At 57.0% G+C, this 25,074-nt stretch overlaps 2 protein-coding genes across 43 annotated transcripts in view; one reads left to right on the top strand and one right to left on the bottom strand.

Moving 5' to 3' along the window:
• Positions 1 to 25,074, top strand: part of LOC126037256 (uncharacterized protein DKFZp434B061-like) — a 306,771-nt gene that overhangs the window by 143,321 nt on the left and 138,376 nt on the right. Inside the window, exon 2 of one of the 27 annotated variants that reach the window (XM_049797555.1) lies at positions 19,897 to 19,995. The exons of the other annotated variants lie outside the window; for them this stretch is intronic. Coding sequence (XP_049653512.1) covers positions 19,897 to 19,995 — 99 coding nt within the window. The remainder of the gene's footprint in view (positions 1 to 19,896; positions 19,996 to 25,074) is intronic. 27 annotated transcript variants of the gene reach the window in all.
• LOC126037255 (electroneutral sodium bicarbonate exchanger 1-like) overlaps positions 1 to 25,074 on the bottom strand; it is a 126,871-nt gene that overhangs the window by 52,409 nt on the left and 49,388 nt on the right. The window lies entirely within an intron of this gene.

Genomic DNA, 25,074 nt, shown 5'->3' with positions numbered 1-25,074 from the left:
CTCTTTCAAATGCTGGCATTTTCTGTGACTTGGATTTTGCCTATTGTTATGAGATCATTACATCACCTATCACACAAGTGTAGCTTTGTTAACTTTGAAAGAAAAGCTGCTAGACAATATACAACACAAAGTTAGACAAGCGAGGGAAGTACACAGGGATGTCACAGGCAATCTGGAATCCGGCACCCGACTTGAATTCCCAGCTTTGAAAACCTCTCTCCAAATGACTTACCATCCTTTCACTAAGATCCAGCAGCAGTTCCCTCCTGTGCCTCATGCTCTTCTTTAGTCAGCCAGAGCCCACGGAGCTGCACTGTAAGCTTGAAGACGAGGATGCCAGCTGCGTGTCCTATTTCTGTCACCTAGTTTTTACGTACCGTTTCTTGCTAATCAAAAGGCCCAGTGATTCCTCCTCACACATCACACTGGAGTTAGTACGTCCAAGCATTATTTCTGCCGCGCTACATTTGCACGGATTAGCTGCTGAACCCTCCAGATGATGTACTGCTTTTCAAGAAGGGTGTAGTATAACTGGCGAGGGTCTACAGTAAGTCCAAGAGGGTGCTCAACGATGTACAGGAGTCTGACTTCAAAGCATAAATTGAAAAACAGCCGCTTAACCTAGAAAGGGCAATACAGAAGAGAAATAACAATGTTTAAACTGTAAAAGGTAGCTGTAAGGAAGAACTTTTGTGTGCATCCACTGCACACAGTTACACGGAATCATGGGGCTTAAATTACAACCTGAAAAACTTAGGGTATGTGGCAATCTTTGCAACAGTAGTAATAATTACAGGAAATGTTTAAGAATAAATTAGGCAAGCGTTTGTCAAGAATGGTACAGAAAGTTGATCATTCACCTCTAGAATGAGAGAAACACTAGACTATCTTTAAAAGTTCTTCTTTCCCCACTGCTGTCCCAAGGCCAGGCACCGGCCCGGCCCGGCCCAGGCCAGGCCCCTGCCCGGCCAAGGCCAGGCCCCTGCCCGCCGGCTCAGCCCGGCCCCTGCCCGGCCAAGGCCAGGCCCCTGCCCGCCGGCTCGGCCCGGCCCCTGCCCGGCCAAGGCCAGGCCCCTGCCCGCCGGCTCGGCCCGGCCCGACCCGACCCAGGCCAGGCCCCTGCCCGACCAAGGCCAGGCCCCTGCCCGCCGGCTCGGCCCGGCCCCTGCCCGGCCAAGGCCAGGCCCCTGCCCGCCGGCTCGGCCCGGCCCGGGCCTGCCCGCCGGCTCGGCCCGGCCCGGCCCAGGCCAGGCCCCTGCCCGCCGGCTCGGCCCGGCCCGGGCCTGCCCGCCGGCTCGGCCCGGCCCGGCCCAGGCCAGGCCCCTGCCCGGCCCGGCCCGGCCCAGGCCAGGCCCCTGCCCGGCCAAGGCCAGGCCCCTGCCCGCCGGCTCGGCCCGGCCCGGCCCAGGCCAGGCCCCTGCCCGGCCAAGGCCAGGCCCCTGCCCGCCGGCTCGGCCCGGCCCGGCCCAGGCCAGGCCGCTGCCCGGCCAAGGCCAGGCCCCTGCCCGCCGGCTCGGCCCGGCCCCTGCCCGGCCAAGGCCAGGCCCCTGCCCGCCGGCTCGGCCCGGCCCCTGCCCGGCCGAGGCCAGGCCCCTGCCCGCCGGCTCGGCCCGGCCCCTGCCCGGCCGAGGCCAGGCCCCTGCCCGCCGGCTCGGCCCGGCTCGGCCCGGCCCCTGCCCGGCCGAGGCCAGGCCCCTGCCCGCCGGCTCGGCCCGGCCCCTGCCCGGCCGAGGCCAGGCCCCTGCCCGCCGGCTCGGCCCGGCCCGGCCGAGGCCAGGCCCCTGCCCGCCGGCTCGGCCCGGCCCGGCAGAGGCCAGGCCCCTGCCCGCCGGCTCGGCCCGGCCCGGCCGAGGCCAGGCCCCTGCCCGCCGGCTCGGCCCGGCCCGGCCGAGACCAGGCTCCTGCCCGCCGACTCGGCGCGGCTCGGCCCGGACAAGGCCAGGCCCCTGCCCGCCGGCCCGGCCCGGACGAGGCCAGGCCCCTGCCCGCCGGCTCGGCCCTGCTCGGCCCGGCCCGGAGAAGGCCAGGCCCCTGCCCGCCGGCTCGGCCCGGCCCGGCCCGGAGCAGGCCAGGCCCCTGCCCGCCGGCTCGGCCCGGCCCGGCCCGGAGCAGGCCAGGCCCCTGCCCGCCGGCTCGGCCCGGCCCGGCCCGGAGAAGGCCAGGCCCCTGCCCGCCGGCTCGGCCCGGCCCGGCCAAGGCCAGGCCCCTGCCGGCCGGCCCGGCCCGACCAAGACCAGGCCCCTGCCCGCCGGCTCGGCCCGGCCCGGCCAAGGCCCGGCCGAGGCCAGGCCCCTGCCCGGCCAAGGCCAGGCCCCGGCCCGGCCCAGGCCAGGCCTCTGCCCGGCCAAGACCAGGCCCCTGCCCGCCGGCTCGGCCCGGCCCCTGCCCGCCCAAGGCCAGGCCCCTGTCCGCCGGCTCGGCCCGGCCCCAGCCCGGCCAAGGCCAGGCCCCTGCCCGCCGGCTCGGCCCGGCTCGGCCCGGACAAAGCCAGGACCCTGCCCGCCGGCCCGGCCCGGCCCGGCCCAGGCCAGGCCCCTGCCCGCCGGCTCGGCCCGGCCCAGGCCAGGCCCCTGCCCGCCGGCTCGGCCCGGCCCAGGCCAGGCCCCTGCCGGCCGGCCCGGCCCGACCGAGACCAGGCCCCTGCCCGCCGGCTCGGCCCGGCCCGGCCAAGGCCCGGCCGAGGCCAGGCCCCTGCCCGGCCAAGGCCAGGCCCCGGCCCGGCCCAGGCCAGGCCCCTGCCCGGCCCAGGCCAGGCCCCTGCCCGGCCAAGACCAGGCCCGGCCCCTGCCCGCCCAAGGCCAGGCCCCTGCCCGCCGGCTCGGCCCAGCCCGGCCCGGCCGAGGCCAGGCCCCTGCCCGCCGGCTCGGCCCAGCCCGGCCCGGCCGAGGCCAGGCCCCTGCCCGCCGGCTCGGCCCGGCCCGGCCCGGCCGAGGCCAGGCCCCTGCCCGCCGGCTCGGCCCGGCCCGGCCCGGCCGAGGCCAGGCCCCTGCCCGCCGGCTCGGCCCGGCCCGGCCCGGCCGAGGCCAGGCCCGTGCCCGCCGGCTCGGCCCGGCCCGGCCCGACCAAGACCAGGCCCCTGCCCGCCGGCTCGGCCCGACCAAGACCAGGCCCCTGCCCGCCGGCTCGGCCCGGCCCGGCCAAGGCCCGGCCGAGGCCAGGCCCCTGCCCGGCCCAGGCCAGGCCCGGCCCGGCCCAGGCCAGGCCCCTGCCCGGCCAAGACCAGGCCCCTGCCCGGCCAAGACCAGGCCCGGCCCCTGCCCGCCGGCTCGGCCCGGCCTGGCCAAGGCCAGGCCCCTGCCCGCCGGCTCGGCCCCTGCCCGCCGGCCCGGCCCGGCCAAGGCCAGGCCCCTGCCCGCCGGCTCGGCCCCTGCCCGCCGGCCCGGCCCGGCCAAGGCCAGGCCCCTGCCCGCCGGCTCGGCCCCTGCCCGCCGGCCCGGCCCCTGCCCGCCGGCTCGGCCCGGCCCCAGCCCGGCCAAGGCCAGGCCCCTGCCCGCCGGCTCGGCCTGGCCCGGCCAAGGCCCGGCCGAGGCCAGGCCCCTGCCCGGCCAAGGCCAGGCCCCTGCCCGCCGGTTCGGCCCGGCCCGGCCAAGGCCAGGCCCCTGCCCGCCGGCTCGGCCCGGCCCGGCCCTGCCAAGGCCAGGCCCCTGCCCGCCGGCTCGGCCTGGCCCGGCCCTGCCAAGGCCAGGCCCCTGCCCGCCGGCTCGGCCTGGCCCGGCCCGGCCAAGGCCAGGCCCCTGCCCGCCGGCTCGGCCCGGCTCGGCCCGGCCCGGCCAAGGCCAGGCCCCTGCCCGCCGGCTCGGCCCGGCTCGGCCCGGCCCGGCCAAGGCCAGGCCCCTGCCCGCCGGCTCGGCCCGGCTCGGCCCGGCCCGGCCAAGGCCAGGCCCCTGCCCGCCGGCTCGGCCCGGCTCGGCCCGGCCCGGCCAAGGCCAGGCCCCTGCCCGCCGGCTCGGCCCGGCTCGGCCCGGCCCGGCCAAGGCCAGGCCCCTGCCCGCCGGCTCGGCCCGGCTCGGCCCGGCCCGGCCAAGGCCAGGCCCCTGCCCGCCGGCTCGGCCCGGCTCGGCCCGGACAAGGCCAGCCCCTGCCCGCCGGCCCGGCCCGGCCGAGGCCAGGCCCCTGCCCGCCGGCTCGGCCCGGCCCGGCCGAGGCCAGGCCCCTGCCCGCCGACTCGGCGCGGCTCGGCCCGGACAAGGCCAGGCCCCTGCCCGCCGGCCCGGCCCAGCCCGGCCCGGCCGAGGCCAGGCCCCTGCCCGCCGGCTCGGCCCAGCCCGGCCCGGCCGAGGCCAGGCCCCTGCCCGCCGGCTCGGCCCGGCCCGGCCCGGCCGAGGCCAGGCCCGTGCCCGCCGGCTCGGCCCGGCCCGGCCGAGGCCAGGCCCCTGCCCGCCGGCTCGGCCCGGCCCGGCCGAGGCCAGGCCCCTGCCCGCCGGCTCGGCCCGGCCCGGCCGAGGCCAGGCCCCTGCCCGCCGGCTCGGCCCGGCCCGGCCGAGGCCAGGCCCCTGCCCGCCGGCTCGGCCCGGCCCGGCCGAGGCCAGGCCCCTGCCCGCCGGCTCGGCCCGGCCCGGCCGAGACCAGGCTCCTGCCCGCCGACTCGGCACGGCTCGGCCCGGACAAGGCCAGGCCCCTGCCCGCCGGCCCGGCCCGGACAAGGCCAGGCCCCTGCCCGCCGGCTCGGCCCTGCTCGGCCCGGCCCGGAGCAGGCCAGGCCCCTGCCCGCCGGCTCGGCCCGGCCCGGCCAAGGCCCGGCCCAGCCCAGGCCCCTGCCCGGCCAAGGCCAGGCCCCTGCCGGCCGGCTCGGCCCGGCCCGGCCAAGGCCCGGCCGAGGCCAGGCCCCTGCCCGGCCAAGGCCAGGCCCCTGCCCGCCGGCTCGGCCCGGCCCGGCCAAGGCCCGGCCGAGGCCAGGCCCCTGCCCGGCCGAGGCCAGGCCCCTGCCCGCCGGCTCGGCCCGGCGCGGCCGAGGCCAGGCCCCTGCCCGCCGGCTCGGCCCGGCCCGGCCAAGGCCAGGCCCCTGCCCGCCGGCTCGGGCCGGCCCGGCCAAGGCCAGGCCCCTGCCCGCCGGCTCGGCCCGGCCCGGCCAAGGCCAGGCCCCTGCCCGCCGGCTCGGCCCGGCCCGGCCAAGGCCAGGCCCCTGCCCGCCGGCTCGGCCCGGCCCGGCCAAGGCCAGGCCCCTGCCCGCCGGCTCGGCCCGGCCCGGCCACGGCCAGGCCCCTGCCCGCCGGCTCGGCCCGGCCCGGCCACGGCCAGGCCCCTGCCCGCCGGCTCGGCCCGGCCCGGCCACGGCCAGGCCCCTGCCCGCCGGCTCGGCCCGGCCCGGCCAAGGCCAGGCCCCTGCCCGCCGGCTCGGCCCGGCCCGGCCAAGGCCAGGCCCCTGCCCGCCGGCTCGGCCCGGCCCGGCTCGGCCAAGGCCAGGCCCCTGCCCGCCGGCTCGGCCCGGCCCGGCCCTGCCAAGGCCAGGCCCCTGCCCGCCGGCTCGGCCCGGCCCGGCCCTGCCAAGGCCAGGCCCCTGCCCGCCGGCTCGGCCCGGCCCGGCCCTGCCAAGGCCAGGCCCCTGCCCGCCGGCTCGGCCCGGCTCGGCCCGGCCAAGGCCAGGCCCCTGCCCGCCGGCTCGGCCCGGCTCGGCCCGGCCCGGCCAAGGCCAGGCCCCTGCCCGCCGGCTCGGCCCGGCTCGGCCCGGCCCGGCCAAGGCCAGGCCCCTGCCCGCCGGCTCGGCCCAGCCCGGCCCGGCCGAGGCCAGGCCCCTGCCCGCCGGCTCGGCCCGGCCCGGCCCGGCCGAGGCCAGGCCCGTGCCCGCCGGCTCGGCCCGGCCCGGCCGAGGCCAGGCCCCTGCCCGCCGGCTCGGCCCGGCCCGGCCGAGGCCAGGCCCCTGCCCGCCGGCTCGGCCCGGCCCGGCCGAGGCCAGGCCCCTGCCCGCCGGCTCGGCCCGGCCCGGCCGAGGCCAGGCCCCTGCCCGCCGGCTCGGCCCGGCCCGGCCGAGGCCAGGCCCCTGCCCGCCGGCTCGGCCCGGCCCGGCCGAGACCAGGCTCCTGCCCGCCGACTCGGCACGGCTCGGCCCGGACAAGGCCAGGCCCCTGCCCGCCGGCCCGGCCCGGACAAGGCCAGGCCCCTGCCCGCCGGCTCGGCCCTGCTCGGCCCGGCCCGGAGCAGGCCAGGCCCCTGCCCGCCGGCTCGGCCCGGCCCGGCCAAGGCCCGGCCGAGGCCAGGCCCCTGCCCGGCCAAGGCCAGGCCCCTGCCGGCCGGCTCGGCCCGGCCCGGCCAAGGCCCGGCCGAGGCCAGGCCCCTGCCCGGCCAAGGCCAGGCCCCTGCCCGCCGGCTCGGCCCGGCCCGGCCAAGGCCCGGCGAGGCCAGGCCCCTGCCCGGCCGAGGCCAGGCCCCTGCCCGCCGGCTCGGCCCGGCCCGGCCAAGGCCCGGCCGAGGCCAGGCCCCTGCCCGCCGGCTCGGCCCGGCCCGGCCAAGGCCCGGCCGAGGCCAGGCCCCTGCCCGCCGGCTCGGCCCGGCCCGGCCAAGGCCAGGCCCCTGCCCGCCGGCTCGGCCCGGCCCGGCCAAGGCCAGGCCCCTGCCCGCCGGCTCGGCCCGGCCCGGCCAAGGCCAGGCCCCTGCCCGCCGGCTCGGCCCGGCCCGGCCAAGGCCAGGCCCCTGCCCGCCGGCTCGGCCCGGCCCGGCCAAGGCCAGGCCCCTGCCCGCCGGCTCGGCCCGGCCCGGCCAAGGCCAGGCCCCTGCCCGCCGGCTCGGCCCGGCCCGGCCAAGGCCAGGCCCCTGCCCGCCGGCTCGGCCCGGCCCGGCCACGGCCAGGCCCCTGCCCGCCGGCTCGGCCCGGCCCGGCCACGGCCAGGCCCCTGCCCGCCGGCTCGGCCCGGCCCGGCCACGGCCAGGCCCCTGCCCGCCGGCTCGGCCCGGCCCGGCCAAGGCCAGGCCCCTGCCCGCCGGCTCGGCCCGGCCCGGCCAAGGCCAGGCCCCTGCCCGCCGGCTCGGCCCGGCCCGGCTCTGCCAAGGCCAGGCCCCTGCCCGCCGGCTCGGCCCGGCCCGGCTCTGCCAAGGCCAGGCCCCTGCCCGCCGGCTCGGCCCGGCCCGGCCCTGCCAAGGCCAGGCCCCTGCCCGCCGGCTCGGCCCGGCCCGGCCCTGCCAAGGCCAGGCCCCTGCCCGCCGGCTCGGCCCGGCTCGGCCCGGCCAAGGCCAGGCCCCTGCCCGCCGGCTCGGCCCGGCTCGGCCCGGCCCGGCCAAGGCCAGGCCCCTGCCCGCCGGCTCGGCCCGGCTCGGCCCGGCCCGGCCAAGGCCAGGCCCCTGCCCGCCGGCTCGGCCCGGCTCGGCCCGGCCCGGCCAAGGCCAGGCCCCTGCCCGCCGGCTCGGCCCGGCTCGGCCCGGCCCGGCCAAGGCCAGGCCCCTGCCCGCCGGCTCGGCCCGGCTCGGCCCGGCCCGGCCAAGGCCAGGCCCCTGCCCGCCGGCTCGGCCCGGCTCGGCCAAGGCCAGGCCCCTGCCCGCCGGCTCGGCCCGGCCCGGCTCGGCCCGGACAAGGCCAGCCCCTGCCCGCCGGCCCGGCCCGGCCCGGACAAGGCCAGGCCGCTGACCCGCCGGCTCGGCCCGGCCCGGCCGAGGCCAGGCTCCTGCCCGCCGACTCGGCGCGGCTCGGCCCGGACAAGGCCAGGCCCCTGCCCGCCGGCCCGGCCCGGACAAGGCCAGGCCCCTGCCCGCCGGCCCGGCCCGGCCAAGGCCAGGCCCCTGCCCGCCGGCTCGGCCCTGCTCGGCCCGGCCCCTGCCCGCCGGCTCGGCCCTGCTCGGCCCGGCCCGGAGCAGGCCAGGCCCCTGCCGGCCGGCTCGGCCCGGCCCGGCCAAGGCCAGGCCCCTGCCCGCCGGCTCGGCCCGGCCCGGCCCGGAGCAGGCCAGGCCCCTGCCGGCCGGCTCGGCCCGGCCCGGCCAAGGCCAGGCCCCTGCCGGCCGGCCCGGCCCGGCCCGGCCAAGGCCAGGCCCCTGCCGGCCGGCCCGGCCCGACCAAGACCAGGCCCCTGCCCGCCGGCTCGGCCCGGCCCGGCCAAGGCCCGGCCGAGGCCAGGCCCCTGCCCGGCCGAGGCCAGGCCCCGGCCCGCCCGAGGCCAGGCCCCTGCCCGGCCGAGGCCAGGCCCCTGCCCGGCCGAGGCCAGGCCCGGACAAGGCCAGGCCCCTGCCTGCCGGCTCGGCCCTGCTCGGCTCGGCCCGGCCAAGGCCAGGCCCCTGCCCGCGGGCCCGGCCCGGCCCGGCCCGGCCAAGGCCAGGCCCCTGCCCGCGGGCCCGGCCCGGCCCGGCCCGGAGAAGGCCAGGCCCCTGCCCGCCGGCCCGGCCCGGCCCGGCCCAGGACAGGCCCCTGCCCGCCGGCCCGGCTCGGCCCGGCCCAGGACAGGCCCCTGCCCGCCGGCCCGGCTCGGCCCGGCCCGGCCCAGGCCAGGCCCCTGCCCGCCGGCCCCCCTCACCCCATCCAGCCGCTCGCCCTCCCTCTCTTCCCGCCGCCTCCGCACACAGCCGCAGCCCGGCGCTGCCCGAGGAAACCCTCACCTGACGGCAGTCGCCACCTCCGCACAGCCCCGCACCCCCGGGGTGAGCTGAGCTGATGGGCTGAGCTCCAATCTCCCCAGAAACCTCTGCCCTGACACCAGAGTCTCTTAAAACAGTTTCTGACCTCTTTTGGCACGTCACAGGATAGTAACCCAAACCACAAGACCATGTCTGTCCTACTTTGCTCTGTTGCAGAAGAATCTCAGCTTGCAAAGCACATCAGTTTTCCGTAACACAGATAACCAGGGTTCACACAGTCAGACTTTTCAGTCAGAAGGCCACAGAAAGAATCATAAAGAGACCGAGTATCTTTTCCTTAAACATCCTGTTTACAGACAGCTATGGTACCTCCAAGTGCTATGAAAGTTACTTTCTCTAAAACTATCTTCCATTTAGTTTTCCTTTTTTTTTTTTTTTTTTTTTTTTTTTTTTTTCCTTTTCTTCCCCTGAAAACAATCTTATAGCTTAATCCTTATAGGATTTTTTTCAAGTTTTGGTTTTTTCTAACGAGTATCAACACATGAAAACTCTAAATAGTTTCAGGAAGGTCAGTATTTGCTACAGTTGCACTTGATCCAACATCCCACCTTTTTTTTCCACCAAGCAAATGAGTTCAACCAATTTTCATTCAAGAGCCATACAGGAGAAAGTACAGATTCTGCTCTGTCTGCTAACAAGCAGGCGAAGGAGCTGCTACTAATTTGAATACTATACAGGCTCTGCTGTGCCCATTTTGAACTGGGGAAGAAAAATAGCCCTTCCTGTTTCAACATTTAGGTCCACTTTTTCTCATTTGCAAAGCAGATCCGCTGCCTTGGGAGACTGACCAGAATTACTTGGAACAAACAGTCTTTTTGCCTAGGATCTGTTTGTTAGTTCAGAAAACAGTCACTACGTCCCTGTGATAATATGACACGATTTCATCACTACATTTCTGTCTCAAGGGGCCCAGCTGTATTTTATTTTCTATTAACACAGCATCTATCCAATTCCCGTCTCTGACTTAAGAAACGAGCAACATGCAATTTCTTCAATATCTACTTATCACGTGAGGAAGTCAACAAACCTCTTTTCACAGTTACAAGCACTTTTCAAAGATGTGACAGTTCCCTCCGGTCATCAGCTGACCCTGAACAAGTTGGAAAATATAAAAGGATCAATAAATGTGAGAAAGACCTTTGGTATGAGGGAACCCAGACAAACCCGTGCAGCAGCTTTCTTCCCTATTGATTGGAAGAGAATGCTGTTTGGCTGCTGCTTCTACGGATAATCCACAAATTATTTGCTATTCTTCTTAGCCAAAGAGCTAAGGCAGTGCCATCAGCAACTTCATAACATACCCTGAAACAAGAAGCAGATATTACAGCTCCAAGTCTGAGGAAACAGCATCAATGATTAAGACAGCTCTAACATGGAAGGCCTGGTAAGTGGCAGTGGTATAAGGCACTAGCAATTTATCAGGGCTCTCTTTCAAATGCTGGCATTTTCTGTGACTTGGATTTTGCCTATTATTATGAGATCATTACATCACCTATCACACAAGTGTAGCTTTGTTAACTTTGAAAGAAAAGCTGCTAGACAATATACAACACAAAGTTAGACAAGCGAGGGAAGTACACAGGGATGTCACAGGCAATCTGGAATCGGGCACCTGACTTGAATTCCTGGCTTTGAAAACCTCTCTCCAAATGACTTACCATCCTTTCACTAAGATCCAGCAGCAGTTCTCTCCTGTGCCTCATGCTCTTCTGTAGTCAGCCAAAGCCCACGGAGCTGCACTGCAAGCTTGAAGACCAGGATGCCAGCTGCGTGTCCTATTTCTGTCACCTAGTTTTTACGTACCGTTTCTTGCTAATCAAAAGGCCCAGTGATTCCTCCTCACACATCACACTTGAGTTAGTACGTCCAAGCATTATTTCTGCCACGCTACATTTGCACGGATTAGCTGCTGAACCCTCCAGATGATGTACTGCTTTTCAAGAAGGGTGTAGTATAACTGGTGAGGGTCTACAGTAAGTCCAAGAGGGTGCTCAACGATGTACAGGAGTCTGACTTCAAAGCATAAATTGAAAAACAGCTGCTTAACCTGGAAAGGGCAATACTGAAGAGAAATAACAATGTTTAAACTCTAAAAGGTAGCTGTAAGGAAGAACTTTTGTGTGCATCCACTGCACACAGTTACACGGAATCATGGGGCTCAAATTACAACCTGAAAAACTTAGGGTATGTGGCAATCTTTGCAACAGTAGTAACAATTACAGGAAATGTTTAAGAATAAATTAGGCAAGCGTTTGTCAAGAATGGTACAGAAAGTTGATCATTCACCTCTAGAATGAGAGCAACACTAGACTATCTTCAAAGGTTCTTCTTTCCCCACTGCTGTCCCTCTCCGTATTTCTACCCTCAAACACAAGCATCATCCCCAGCTCTGCACTTACAATTATATCTGCATATGCACATGTCTAGAGATGCACATTTATTTCTTCGTTACACACAGCTGAAGGAGAGTACTCATAGGTAAGCCAATTTACATAAACAGCTTCTGAAAGTTAAACACCTCAGCTTCTTGCAAAACGTCAGCCCAACAGAACACCGTCAGCCCAACAGAACACCGGGAGCGGTATGTAAATCCTTATGCCAAAATTGCGTTCTCTTAAATCTTATGAAAACCATTTCTAACATAAAGCCTGACCTGACTGGTCTATTTTCTGACACTCCCCTTCTCTGTCATCAGGTACTTATTAGATAGTAAAACAACTGACGGGGTAAACACCATAACTAGCACAATAGCTGACTTCCGTAGCAGTTGCATATCATGTCTGAAGAAATGTGAGTTTAGTAGGTGTATAGGTAGATACACATTCAGAAATGCACAAGAACTGAAAGGAGTAATCTGTAACTGGTAGACTAAGAACACTGCAATAGCATGCAATGTAAATCAACATGCACCTATAGGGAAGGGAAGTACAGAAACATTCTTCTGGATTAAAAAAAAAAAAAAATAAAATACGCAGCAATGGTAGGAAAAGGTACTTGGAACGTGCCACTTTCAGTCCACTGAAACAATGTCTGCAACAGCAGTAAGAACACTGGCAAACTACCTTCTCTGTTCCACAGGGCCTTGAGACCCATACGCATTGTCTGTTGCCACTTGCTGTTAGGAAACAAAGGCACTGCGATCAGTAGAAGCGTGTAGAACACCGAAAATGAAACTTTTGAGTATGTCACATGCAAGATCCTCATTCTCCGTACAGTCTACAAGGTTACACAATTGTAAAATACTTTGTAAGAATGAGAATCCTGACGTTTGCCTTGGATTAAAAAAGTTTTTAAATTCCGTTTCGAGGTTTTTTTCCCCAAGGGTTTTAGAAATAAAAGCGTCTTGGTAAAGTGATTTTCACACACTGCACAGACACAAGCAGTGTTTCTCCCACTGCGAGAGGAGTATCAAAATACTCTTATCTAATATGTTAGACAAGAGTGACCGAGGTCACAGGAGAATCTGTACTTTCCCACTGATTACAAGGAACGGGCCAGCTGCTTTGTGTCTCCTATGCAGCTGGAGCATGCAGTTGCCTGGTAACTTGTTCCGACCTATTGCATCTTAATCACATATACACGTAGGAATACCAAGCTGACCGCTTAGGTTTATCAGCCAAAACAGTTTACAGCAACACAATAGTTTAGAGCAATTCAGGAAGTTTAACACTGAATTTAGGTATGTGCTTATATGGTTTGATGAACAGAGCTTCTATAAATGAAAGGGAAACAACAGAAGTTATTTATATGTGATTTCAGAACATACAAAAGGTACAGTCTACAAACCAAGTATCAAGTACTAGCAATATTTACCTGTTCAAAGGGCATCATGTAATGTCTCAGACTCAACAAGCATAAACTGACAGACTGTTATGATTTGAAAATTTTAAAAAAGTTCCAATAGTGTGCCCAAAATGGAGGTGTTTCAGTGTTCAGGCTAGACTCCTTGTCTCCAGTAAATACACATCTTAATTCTAACACAGGATAAAAACCGATTTATAAATGTCCTCTTGTAAAAATGAAACCGTTCCAATCACCCTGTTCACTCCTATTTAAGATATTAAATAGGGCAAATCAGAAGTAACTTGAACCAATCCCTCCCACCCAGCTATAAACCAGGACCATATACAGCCCTTGCAGACTACACAAGATCCTGTCTCATTCCAGCCACATCATTAGCATAAGCTGTGCAAACCCATGCAAATCAACAGGTTTTTCAGGCATAAAAGCAGACTCCAACAGCAGTTAAGCCACTTCTTACAACTGACAATGTCATACTTCCATCCCTGATCATAGCACAAGAACAAAAGAGAATGGGTCTTAATTGTCCTTCATGAACTTGAGGGGCTGCAAGAAACCAGTGAAGTTACAAGCCTGGATTCTGTAATGTCGCTATCAGCATAATTTCCAGATCAAAGATCCGGCCTCCTGTTACGATCATCAAACATAATTTTGAGTTTGGAGGACAGGTCATCACAACACTATGTTAGGTAGAGTATAAAACCTTATCATCAGATTCTCAGCTAGTTTAAGTCAATGTATTCTGTGTGTTCCGCTGAAGTCAACGAAACTAAACACACTATCATAGGAAAAAGATATTTCAGCACGCCTCAGACCTGGAAAACTATCTTGAAAAATGCCCGTAACTTTTAACACAAATTCTCTGCACCTCCCACGATCTCTCAACAGCGAGCAGTAGTAAGACCCTAACAGTTACTTGCAACCTATTTCTTGCATAGCATTCATTTTTATTTTAATTTTAAAAGGGGCAACTAATACATAAGATTTTTGCAGCTACTCACAAAAATCAATAAGCAAAGACATTTGTTCCAAGATTTAAATTACTTGTATAATTTAAAAAACTATCAAAACTCTGTAAAGTAAAAAAGATACATTTACCTACTAATATAGGAAACTACAGACAAACTTCAGGAAATGACCAAAGGTGCAGAGGATAGGCTAATAGGCTAAGGTAGAAAAACAACAACAACAAAAAAAACCCCAGGAGTTCTACAGAAAAATGAGTGAGCAGCCCACAGCACTGGCAGACAACAGATTTTTTTATACCCACTTCCTCCACCCCTTCTTCCTATTCCCTCCCCCCCCCCTTTTTTTTTTTTAAGGGAAATAATTATTCTATTGTGAAACATATTGTCAGTGATGCAGTTGAAGCCAAAAGTTTACATGAGTTCAGGAGAGGATTAACCGAATTCTAAGACATGTGCCAACACAACTGCTATAGAAAGCATCTGCATCACGGTGAAATGCAAACAGCTACTCTGATAACGACACATTATTATTCACTAAATTTGCCTTTGCCTTTTACCCTGTTGTATAGTTACTAATGTTGAAAAGAGTCACTGCTGTGCAAGAAACTAAAACTTACAGCGCTTCATGCTGGGAGAGAACTGTGGCCCGTCAGCTCGTGGCTGTGAAGCCTTACAACTTAACACGTTGCAGTTGCACACCAACAAGTTCTGAGGTGGACTGCTGACTGTATTCAATAGTCACAGCTTAGGTAGGAGGATATGATAAACCTTACTTATTTGCCTTTAACCGATGCTCCAAATATGTTAAAGTCGTTCTTAAAGCAGGTTACTGGTTTGATTACCCTTCATACAAAATCCTCCTTCAAATGGAGGTTTCTCTTCTCTTCTTTTCAGATTTAAGGCATGAACAGAAACCACACCTGCATCATCACTGAAATCAGTGCCTATTTTTCAATCAACTTTAGCAGCATCAGAATTCGTCCTCAAGTACTGTTCATAAAGCAAATGCTTCATTCTTCAAAACTTTTTTTAGCAAAGGTTAGTAATGCTGTACCACAGACTCTCACGCCCAGTCACACATGTTCTTCCCGAGACTGTTACGCAGCTTAGTATTTTAAAAATCACCATCCTAACTGCATACCTGATACTACTGGTTCTCCCCTTTTTAAAGTCTGATGTTAAGGAAAAGCTGCAAGTCCTACAAAACCAGGCAGACTTGCTTGTTCTTGCCAAAGAGAAAAAGGTTAAGCATTATTAAAAAATAAGACTATTGCCTACCTTTAAGTATCCATAAAGCTATCAACATGAACCGTATGGTGGCTTGTTAGCACCAATACTTGTACACGGGCATGCAAAATGTCCTTCAGTTAAATTCCAAACTCTATGAAGTAATTGGTGGGCAATTCCCCAAGGATAAAACGTCTATCAAAAGCCAACAGTAAGCCAGAAATCTTTCCGTTTCATAGGGTAAAAAAAAAAAATAAATACAGTGAATCCTGAAAAAAGAAATCGATATTAGACAGGGAACACCTATATAGTTATAGGGCAAGTAATAAAACATTTAGTGTTTTGATTTTTTTCTTTTTATTTATGTCATCACAATAGTTAGACAAACATGGAAACATTTGCAACAGCAATACTTGGGTCACTTTAAAATCTTGGTAACACTGAAATACAGGGCAGCGAAAGCTAATGATGTGGGGAGGGGACTTTAGGTCTTATTATTTTCAGACACATTCACACACACACATATATCTATACACACACGCGCACTCCACAACTCCAAAGAGCTATCTTAACTATGTCTGCCAGTAAACGGAAATAGTAGGCAGAAAGGAACCATATCCATACTAAGACAGTTAGCTGTGTCGTAAAACTGAAGATCACTGCAACCAGTGCCATCTTAAAGAAGAAGAAAAAAAAAAAAAAAAAACCAACACCAAAAAACCTGAAAGGAACCATCGCTGTGCATGTCATAAGCATGAAGTTACTTTAACCTGGTCACTACTCTGCTCTATACTTTAAGCATCGTGAAGTTTTTAGGTGTTTTTAAGGTCTAAGGTTACTATTTTAAATGACCTACTTGTAGTGGCAGCCCAAGTAGCATTCTGGAGAACACCACAGTGCCCCCAACTTCTACAGGTCAGTGCAGTCTGATCAAGCACTACATTTCTAGGGGAGGAAAACAAAAAACCACTACCGCTCATTTATTCAATTGAAAAGCTTATTACCTGCACCTTCCAAAGCAACAGGCTACAGGAACACTGAATGCAAAGTAAACCAGACCCATCTGGAATAATCTGACCTCTCAGCTCCAAGTTACACATCTTTCATTTCGTATTTTAAGGGATTAACAGCATTTGGATGCACAGAAACTGTCTTTACAGTGATGTCTGCAGACCTCCGAGTCACAAGTTAAAAATGTCTTCCTAAATTATAACAGTATTAGCACTTCCTCTGAAAGGAGTGAAAAAAACACAACCAGGGAAGGAGGAAAGTGACACAACACCAAGGTTTTTTTTCCCAGAGATTACAAAATCCTGAGAGAACAAGATGCTTGTGCTATCAGAATAAAAATCCCCAAAGAAACAAAAGAGTTTACCTTTCCCTTGGAAAAGTTACTTTTGAGTCAAGATCTGCTCTTTTTCTCTCCCAAGCATGAAATCTCTCTTCAGCTTAAGACTCTCTTCTACTGCAGTAGAAATTTAGTGCACATGCTGGAACCTGGACAGAATCTTATTTAAAAAAACAAACAATACAATAGTACTACAGTGGCTAGAAATCTTTTACATATTCTGATGAAAAGACTCAACTTATTTCTAGGAAATAAAGTGTTTGGGGCCAAAGCCAACGCATGATGTTCATGTAAGGTTAAATTTTTATTAATTTTTTTCTTTTTTTAAATTGATATATTGAAAAAAGCTGGAGAAGGAAGCGGGGACAGAAATGAAAAACCATTCAGGGAGTCAGTGGTATAGACTGTCAGCACGCAACCTAAATATTGTAATTGCAGATCACATAGTCAGAACAAGCCAGTCAAAAGTAGCACACTCCCTGGGAGAGGGGCGGGAGTCTCTTCCCCCTTGTCTTTCAAGCCAAGACCCAACTAGCAGAAGGCAGCTTTTCTGTCAGATAAAGCAAGGCAAAAGGATCATGTACAGCAACTTCCTTGCAGCCTCTTGCTCCTGAGCACCCTTCTTCACCTCTTTCTCTCTTTCTTCTGGTGATGGGAAGGCAAAGCATGTTCTGTTCCTGTGAGCCCATACTGCTTGTCCCTATAGTCACAGCAGGCACCTGTGATTCCTCTCCAAAGACATTTACGCATAGAAATCAGTTGAGTGGTGTGTTACGGAAGCATAAGCTGCAGTGGACGTGATTCTGAATCAGTTATTGTTTTGCCCATCATGACAAAATAAAACCAGCAATTTCTTACTTCATAGAAATCCTCCTAAAGTAGTAGTTGCCCCCAATCGCTGTCAAGTTTTTGTATCACAGGAGAACAAATGCAGCCAAAAGAACATCTTCTCTAAAATGACCACTCCGAACTGCACAAGCAGGCAGGCACAGGCAGCTCCCGATTTAATTAAGCGTATGTACACAGCACCACTTAGTGGTGCAAGCGGAGTCACCGCTGATAGGAATGAGAAGCTTGAACACCAACCTTCCCTCACCGGCCCCCTGGACACTGCAGCCTGATCTTGACAAATTGACCGCCTGGATAAAGAAAGCTATCTGGCAACTAAAAAGATCCATTGTACTTTTCTGCTCAGTACACCTAAAGATACAGATTCACCCTCGAAATCTCGGCCAATTTCTTGAATACCACCAACACTCAGAACAGGTTTCAAATGGCAACGTGGCAGGACAAAGTAATAAATACTTATCCTTAAGTCTGCTAACTTTCTAAACCTTTGCCTAGACCTTAAGGAAATGTAAAAACAAACAAACTACTGCAAAGTTCAATACGCAAGCCACGCAAAGTTAAGGCTATCAAGTAGGAACCTGATTACGAGTATAAATCATGCAATAGCTACTCTATGACATGGATGTCCTGAACAGATCATCCTCTACAGTGTAAGTCCAAGGTACAAACCCATCAGCACCTCCTTCCCTCTCTGTATCGCTGTGGTTACCTGCTCTGTGCCCAGAGCCAAAAAGAATCCCAACGTTGGAGTTACTGTTCCTTTTATGCCCAGCCCCATACTTCTTTCCTGACGGAGAGGTGATGCACCTGATTTGAGGTGGAGTGCAGACAACCTTCTCATCTAGTGCTGGGCAGTTTATTTGTCCCACAAACAAACCCCAGGAAAGAGAATGCACGGTTGGACGGGTGCACTTGAGATTTTGACCACGCGGTAGCACCGTTAACTGCTGAAAGAGCAGGACTCTCTGCCGTTCTGTGTCCATGTCACGACTGCCCTCACGTCCCCAGTCTGCACCCAGCTCCTCCAGGGTGTGCAGAGGGGCTTCCAGCCCTGGCTCAGCAGGCGTCCACATAAGATCCCCCAGCCAAGAGGGGGGTGTATGCTCACCTGCCACATCGATACCGTGGGTACATTAAAAGCCACCCCCCAACTCTTTCCCCAGGAGTGATTGGGGGAGGCTCTTCAGTCATCTGGCTGTAAACCCCCTCCCCCTCAGGGAGACCAACATCCAGGCATGCCTTGCTCTAACTCCCCAAATCCACTGCCCTCCGAGGAATAAAAGGCGTCTGGGCCACTCCCCCGGCTCTAATCTGCAGATATGCCTGGCTTCCCAGAAGCAGGCTGAGAAAGCCAGCATTAAGGCACTCCTTCCCACGCCCAGATCCACAAAATCCTCAGAGAAAAGAAGAAAAATAGCCACTTCACTGCAGCAGGAAGTAAATAAACTTGGGGGACACAGGAGGCCAGTTCTCCTGGGGTCAATGGAAGGCAGGGCTAGATGCAACGTATCTGAGGTTTTTCCATGTGCACAGCTGAAACAGCCATGTCTCAAGCAGGGATACGTCCCATTTACGGCAGTTCCTCCCCACTTCTCATCCCCAAAAGACAAACTCGGGCCTCTGCCTTCTCCGTGTGTAGCTCCCCACTCCCTTCAGCATGGAGCTGCGAGGCTCTGGGTTTGTGGAGAACCACAGGTGGGAAACCGAGGCTACTAATGGTGACCACAGAGAACAGACCAGCTCGGAGGGGGCGAGGAGGGCTGATGCACAATTTCTACGTTTGAATTTGTTGGGAACTTGGTGGGAGTCACAGGCTTGCAAGCCACAACCCCAGCTATCCAGGACATGGGCTTCCCAAGATCACAAACCTCCGGGGACGGGGACGGCGCCTGCGCCGGCGAGCGAACGCCGGGCTGCCCCAACGCGAAGCACGGCGCATGCGCCCAGGAGGCGCGTCCGCACGGCTGGTCGGGGAGCGGGCGGAGCGGGAAGCCCGCGGAAAACCACGCGAAACCGGCAACGCTCCCGAGTCTGACCTGGTCGGACTCCGGGGGCCGCGAGGACTACACCGCGCACGAGAGCCACGCTGCTGCCCGGCCGCCGAGTCCGCGAAAACTACAGCTCCCGGCATGCCCCGGGAGGCAGCCTGCCCTGCTGCCTGACCCCGAGGGGACGCCGCTTCCGTTCCCCCCCACCTCCCCACGCCGGCGCAGCGGCAGTTCCCGCCGAGCCCCCAGCGCCGCTCCGGGTAGCTCCGGCACGGCGCGGCCCCGCTGCCGCTCCGTGCGTGCAACACGGACCCCGCCGTCCTCCTCGGGGCTTTCCCCGGGACCCGCCGGCCGACTGCGCAGCCCCGCCACGGGGCCCGGTGAGCCCCCACCCCCGCGCGCCCGTTCTCTCAGCCGCCCTGTCAGCGCCCCACCCCTCACCCCCGCGCGCCCGTTCTCTCAGCCGCCCTGTCAGCGCCCCCCCCCTGCGCGCACGTTCTCTCAGCCGCCCTGTCAGCGCCCCCCCCCCCATCCCCGCGCACACGTTCTCTCAGCCGCCCTGTCAGCGCCCCCCCCCTGCGCGCACGTTCTCTCAGCCGCCCTGTCAGCGCCCCCCCCCCCCCATCCCCGCGCGCACGTTCTCTCAGCCGCCCTGTCAGCGCCCCGCCCCCCACCCCCGCGCGCCCGTTCTCTCAGCCGCCCTGTGAGCCCCCAGGGCTCCCCCCCGGCCTCGGCACAGGCGGCCCCCACCTCCCCCGGGCCACCCCCGCCTCCGACGTTCGCGCTCCGAGGGGTGCCCGGCCCCGCTCACCTTCTCCCTCGGGGCAGCCGCAGCCCGGTCACTGCTCAGCTCCGCTCCTGCCTGGGCTCCCGGCAGCCCCTCCCCTTGCCAGGGAGGGGGCGTCGCCATCAGCCTCTCACTGCCCGCACCTGCGGCTCCTCCAGCCCCGGCCCGCAGCTGTGGTACCGAAACCCGGAACCAAACCCCTCACCACCAAGGTGAAGTGAAGCAGCAGGCACTGCCTTGACTGAGTGACAGATGTCAAGAGTCATCTGATGTGGAAGAGGTGTTAACTGGGGTCAAAATACAGATTTTAATACCCATCTGATTTTAGTTCTAAGACTTGGCGATTGCCAGGTATCATCTTTTCGATTTCCCCAGGTCCACCCGCGAGCGAGGCCACAAGGGAGATTTCTTCCAGAGAGAGGATAGAGTTATTAAGTCTCAAGACCACGATTTGCTTTTCTCCTTCATGAAGAGGTGAGTGGGTCATATAGCATCACTAGTCACCCAAGCAGTTAAGCCTGAACTTTTCACCTGTCCTTTAATGCTGTCAACTCCAAGCTAAATTTTTCCCGTTATTAAGAGGGGACCAAAGATCATGTGAAGTATTATTATCCTTTCTACAAATACACCCCCATCTTGGAGCTTTAGCTACTAGAGAAGGTCTTGGGAGTTTGGGGTCAGAGGAGCTAGCTGCAAGTACAAACTTTCATACAGCTCTGTTTAGGATGTGTGATGTTTCTCTGGTTGTCTAAACCGGTCTAAATTTCCACAGGTGGTCCCGACTCTGGGTGGCTCTAACAAGGATCCTGGAACTCCAGTAAGTTCTAAACATCGTTTTATATTTTAAACATGATCCCAAGTTCCTTTTTGCACTTGTCTCTACGGTTTTGGCAGCTGACAGCCCCGAGGGGTGCTTGTACAAGTTTCTCCCGAAGGGCGAGTAAATTAATTCTTTTGTCCTTGAGGTGGATGGTTTGGTAACGTTATAATTCACAACGCTATAATTCCTTCTTTCAAATTTAAAAAAAATAATTGCCTTTTAAATCCATCCAATTTAATCTGCTAAAATGATTCTCGTTGTTCTACCTCTTTTCTCAAGTTTTGGTTAAATTCAATGTCAGTATTCTCCACGGAACTAGATTTTCATCTGACTTTGGAATCGGAAAGGCAGGCTGTTACCGAGGTTAAATTCTGTGTCTTTACAAAACTTTGAATCAGTTACAAAACTAGATTATTTTTTTTAATTCAAATTACAAAACCGGTTAATATCAAGATGAATAGTTCAAACAATAATTGTTTCATTTTGTTTATCTCATGTTTAGAACCCCTCAAAAAAAACACATACACCCTCTAAACACACAAAAAGATTATTGCCCTCGACAATATTCCTAATAGCAACCCCAACATTATAAACTTTACACAACTGTTTTCCCAAATAGATAACGTGAAACTTACTTATAGATTTTCCGTTTTAAAGGGACAGTTTCTTTAGACTTCCAGTTTCTTGTTGGGTGCTTTCTTTATTCTCGAATAATGAAGCCAAGGTTCTTCTCCCAGACCTTTACTGCTACAAGTGATGTTAAAATGACTCGATACGGTCCTTTCCACTTCTCGGTGATTTTATATATATTCAGTCTCCTGGTCGGAAGGGATGCGCTGCTACGTCCAGTTCTAAGGGTCCAGCTGTGGAGACATACTGACAAAGTTCTTAAAAAGAATTGCTTAAAGAAATCATAACACCTTTTAAAAACATATCTCCAAAGGCACTCAAGATACTCAGAACACAGGACTCTTGATATGGTCTTTCATACAACATTTCCTAAAGACTTGGCTTTTCTTTCTCTTCTGGCTATACTCCGATTCTTAATAGAGCCACGGGTAACGCTTTAACCCATGTGAGGAGTGAGGTTTCCTGACAAATTTTACTCGACAGTTGCTTAAGGATATAGTTCATTCTCTCTCTCTCTCTCTCTGCCCACACGCTTGCTTGTGGTCTATGTGGGGTGTGATAGTCTCAATCCATAGATAATACTTGGCTCAACTTGTCTCATAATCTTTGCTATAAAATGAGGGCCATTGTCAGATGACATTCTTACAGGCACCCCATATTTTGGTATTATCTCTTTGAGCAAGACTTTGACTACTTCCCTTGCTTTGTTGGTGCGACAAGGGAAAGCCTTGGGCCACCCAGTAAAGATATCAACTAAAACTAGGACATATCCTTATTTTCAAGGCAATTCTATAAAATCAATTTGCTAATATTCTTCTAAAAAATTTCCTTATTTAATAATCCCAAAGATGATCTTATTACTGGTTCGGGGATAATTTTACATATACATTTCACATCCACTTATAATTGTTTAAACAATCTTTGTCATATTTCGCTTTCTGTTTCCCAGTATACTCTGTGATGTTCAATGGGGCATTTTCTCTTATTATTGTGGGTGGGACTATTATTCGACCTGTCGGTGTTACAGCCTATCCTGTTTCATTTTGTTAGCCTGCAATCTAATAATTAATTCTTCATCTTTTTCATTATAATTTGGAGTTTCTTTAGGCAATTTTATACCTTTCTCTGGAACTAGTGCTAGGATGCCTTTTTCTGCAGCCTCTTCAGCAGCTTTATCAGCCAGTCGGTTACCTGCGTTAGGACCGGTCTTACCTAACGGATGTGCTTTACAGTGCATCATCGTGACTGCTGTTGGTTTTTGAATGCTTTCTAACAATTTCAGTATTTGTTCTGCGTGCTGAACGGCGGTTCCTGGTGCAGATAACAGTCCTCTTTCTCCCCGTATCGCTCCATGCGCACGTACCACTCCAAAAGCATACTTTGAGTCTGTCCAGGTGTTGACTCGCTTTCCTTGACTTAGTTCCAGAGCTCGAGTAAGAGCTATCAATTCAGCCTTTTGGGCAGAGATCATCGAAGGCAAAGTTGGCAACGCAAGTACCTCCTCAGTAGTTATTGCCTATCTCGATAAAACGTTTTCCTTCACAGATGGAACCGCTTCCGTCGGCATATAGTTCCCAATCTGTTTCTTCTAGTGGCACATCTCAGAGATCCAGTCAGCTGGAGTAAACTCTTTCGATTGCCTGCAAGCAGTCACGTTCCAGTTCTCCTTTAACTCGGTCAGTTGTTGAAAACGCAACAGGGTTAGCGGCGGTAGTAGTTTTTAGGTAAACATCATCTTGTTCCAGCAACAACACCACTTGGTATTTCAGCATTCTGCTAGGGGATAACCAGTGCCCCCCTTTCCGTTTTAGCACAACAGTTATCATATGGGAAACGTACAGTAATCCTTTCTCCTCAGGCGAACTTACGAGCTTCCTGGATCAGTAGCACAGTTGCAGCGACGGCTCTCGGGCGACCAGAGCATCCCAGACTCACGTTATCCAATCGCTTCGAGAAGTAGGCCACAGCTCGCCCACTTGGCCCTAAATATTGGGCCAGGATACCCAGAGCTCTACCTCTTCTTTCACGAGCAGAAAGTTCAAGTGTCTCTTGTGAGATCTGGCAGACGCTAGGGCTGGCACCCCTATTACAGCCTGTTTCAATTCTTGGAAGGTAGCTTTCTCGGCATCGGTCCAATCCGTCGTTTGAGGTTTTGAGCTGCTCCTATAAAGGTCAGGCCAGCAAGCCACAATTTATAATCTACAGGTGACACCACTCGACCATTCCCGGAAATGCTTGTCATTCATTTTTTTAGTCTTAGGTTCGGGGAGACGACACATTGCCTCTTTTCTCTCAGTTCCCAATTGTCTCTGTCCTTTTAGGATTTTAAAACTCAAATTTAAGTTTCTTCTTTCTGGGTTATTTGGGTTTTTTTCTTTTGACACTCGATATCTACTGATTCCCAAAAAGTTCAAAAAGTTAAGAGTTGACTTTGTGCATTGTTCTTCCGTCTCAGCTACCATTAACAGATCGTCCATATATTTCAGCAAGATTTCTTGATTATTTTCTTTCTTCCAAATCTCTAATTCTCATGCCAATTGATTTCCAAAAATGGTAAGACTATTCTTAAAGCCTTGAGGCAAGACTGTCCACGTATATCGTGTTTTTCTCCCAGTCTCAGGATTTTCCCATTCCAAAGCAAAAACCTCTTGACTATTGGGATCCAAGGGAATACAGAAAAAGGCATCTTTTCGGTCCAACACTGTGAACCATTCTCATTTCTCCGTTAGGGTTGTTAACAAAGTATAAGGATTTGCTACGACCGGATGAATACCTTGTACTATTTGATTTATTGCTCTGAGGAGGTCTTGAACTAATCTATCATCTTTTTCATCAGCCTTTTAAAAGGCAAGATCGGGGTGTTATATCTGGATTCACATTCTATTAACAATTTGTATCTTAAAAATTTTTGTATTACCATTACTAACTCTTTCCGACTTTCCGGTTTTAGGGGGTATTGTTTCATTCTTACCGGATTCGATCCTGGCTTTAAATCAACTCTCACAGGTTCTGCTTTTTGGATTTACCGGGAACGTCCCAGTCCAGACGATTGGAATGACAGCATTACACTTGGACCGGTATAATCTTCTGCTTTCGGTAAACATCCTGTTAACAACAAAGCCGCTGCTTCGATACGTTTAGTTTCTGGAATTAAAATTTTAAGCTCTCCATTTTTAAATTTAATTTCTGCCTCTAAGTTCTCAAATAGACCTCTCCTTAACAGGAGTTTAGGAGAATTTGGCACATACAAAAACTGCCGAGTGACCCATTGCTTTCCTAATTTCATTGTTAAAGATTTAAAGAAGGGTCTAGTTTCTCGTTGGCTTGTTGCACCAACACCACCAATTTCTTCAAAACTTAACTCTCCCTCTGAGGTATTTAAAACTGAAAAGGTGACTCTAGTGTCAACTCAAATTCAATTTTCTGTTCTCCCAGTTTAGCTGTAACCAGAGGTTCTGCTGGGAGACTCCCCTCCGGTCCCCGTCCGATACGTTCACTTAAAAAGAACAAATCTACATATGGCACTTTATTCCATTTACTCTCTCTCCTACAAAACAACAGTAATTGCAATATAGTATTGTAACTCAAAGTTCTGTTTGTTTACCATTTTTCCTGCAGTTCACCCCAACGTGCCAATAAACATCCCAGCGGTGATGTTTCTGGTAACTTTTCATCAGCAGTTCTATTTCCTGCACTCTTATTCTTAAACAATTTTGCTAATGCCATTATACTTATATACATTCAAATACCAAATACCAAACAAATGCAAACGACAGCTGTCCCAAATAATACACAAAGTCCAACCCAGCAATAGCTTTCGCTTATGACTTACGGGCAGACGCCTAGGCTTCCACTGCAGACGGCTACCCTCCAAGCCCCAACCCTGGGAAGCTTTCGCCGCGCCTCACGGGCAGGCTTTCCAAACAAATTCCAAAGAAGCAGCGCCTTACCTTTTTTCCAGGGAACGCTGCGAGGAGCTTTGCGTGTCGAGGGTGACGGTTCTCCCCGAGAATACCTCGGTGCCGGCCGGAGCTCGATCGACACGCCATCTCGTCCAGTCTCACTCGCAAGGTCCCATCTGGGTCGCCAAAACCGTTACCGAA

Source organism: Accipiter gentilis, unplaced genomic scaffold (assembly GCF_929443795.1).
Source record: "Accipiter gentilis unplaced genomic scaffold, bAccGen1.1, whole genome shotgun sequence".
Classification (NCBI taxonomy): Eukaryota; Metazoa; Chordata; class Aves; order Accipitriformes; family Accipitridae; genus Astur; species Astur gentilis.
Note: the sequence above shows the minus strand (reverse complement) of the source record. Positions and strands in the feature narration are given on the sequence as shown.